Source organism: Cyprinodon variegatus, unplaced genomic scaffold (assembly GCF_000732505.1).
Source record: "Cyprinodon variegatus isolate N-32 unplaced genomic scaffold, C_variegatus-1.0 Scaffold322, whole genome shotgun sequence".
NCBI classification, from domain to species: Eukaryota; Metazoa; Chordata; class Actinopteri; order Cyprinodontiformes; family Cyprinodontidae; genus Cyprinodon; species Cyprinodon variegatus.
Genome location: NW_015150775.1, coordinates 220,701 through 222,153, shown reverse-complemented (window position 1 = coordinate 222,153; position 1,453 = coordinate 220,701). Strand labels below are relative to the sequence as shown.

The 1,453-nt window shown below is 39.6% G+C and overlaps 1 protein-coding gene across 1 annotated transcript in view; it reads right to left on the bottom strand.

The window, feature by feature from the left end:
- med24 (mediator complex subunit 24) overlaps positions 1-1,453 on the bottom strand; it is a 35,754-nt gene that overhangs the window by 8,884 nt on the left and 25,417 nt on the right. Inside the window, exon 20 of the mRNA XM_015384756.1 lies at positions 292-372. Within this exon, the coding sequence (XP_015240242.1) occupies positions 292-372 (81 nt within the window). The remainder of the gene's footprint in view (positions 1-291; positions 373-1,453) is intronic.

Here is a 1,453-nt window from a genome sequence, read left to right as displayed (position 1 = left end):
ATGCAAAAGCCCAGCTAACAGGCGCTCGCCATCGTACCCCACCTCCAGGCCTGGCTCCAGAGTGGGGCCCCTGTGACCCGCATCCGGGCGACGGAACACTATGTCCATTTGTTGTATTCATCATAAGGGGGGGGTTTCCAAAGCCTGGTATTCCCCACCATCATGTGACAACGCTTACCAACCCTCAATGATTCATTTTTATATGCTAATAATTAGTGTAGATTTTATTCGTTTATTAGTTTATAGATGACTGTTTAGGGATTATTTTAAGACAACAGAGTAATATCTCACCCAGGACTCTATTGAGCGGGTCCCTCATGTTGACGGTGTGAAGCTGGGAGGGAGACAGGGAACTGCTCATCGATCGGTCTCCTGTGAGGCAACGGGACATGACAAAACAGCTGATGAAGTCACATGTTTTTTATTTGTTTTTAGTAACAGCGGAAAACAAAACCAACAAAAAAAAAAACTCCAGAAATAGAAAAGAGGGAAGCTGAGATTTACCACAGCAGTTGGAGCCTTTACATTTATTTTAAATTTCCAAACCCATTTATTTTTCACTACCTTATTATGTAACATTTTTTATCATTGTGTTTTTATCATGTAAATATGGAGGACATTTATGGAGGATTGGTTAGAATGAGGTAACAATGGTCAGCCTAAAATTAAACCCTGTATCAATTGATGCCTACTGGGCAGAGTGTTTGGTCTGCTGGAGACTTCACAGATCAGGTTCTTTCCAACACATCTTCTCTGTTTAGGATCGTTTGAGTTTGTTGAGTCAAACCTTTGGGTTCATTTCTTAACAAACCAAACACTGCATGGGAGGCTGCTGGACAAAGTATTATTCAACTAACCCAGCAGATCATGTTTCTTTGGTTTATTTCAAATAATCAAACATTTCTAAACATGTTTTTCTACGAATTTCACTGAGAAACAAAACCAGACTTTGAGTTTTAACAACACTGGAAAAAAAAGAAGAAAAGGTTTGTTAACATTTTTCTGAAGTCATGCAATAACTTGTTCTGGGGATCTCTCTGCTACAAAAAAAAAAAAAAAGTTTAAATTCCTGAAGGCTAAAAGCTCATTACTGGAGTCATGTGGCTGGCTCTGTGCAATGGACAAAATTATACAGCTTTAGCTTGTTTAAATCTCAGAACCGCTCATTTTTAACACAACCCTCCCAGAGCTCCTGTCAGAACTTGCTGATAGGCGAGTTGTTGCTTAAATAATAGCTAGAGACACTGGGTGCGTTCGAATTTCTGGGCTCCGAGGAAGCCGTCTACCTGGACTAGATCCTTCAAAGTCCATGAAAATAGTTACCAATATAGTTGACGAGAGTTGACACTCTTTTTTAAAAGATTTTTTATGATAAAGTGAACAAAGACTACATTCATGAGATTACAGAGTGGAATAAAGGTTCCAACCACCGGGAGCAGGAACAAATAAAAGC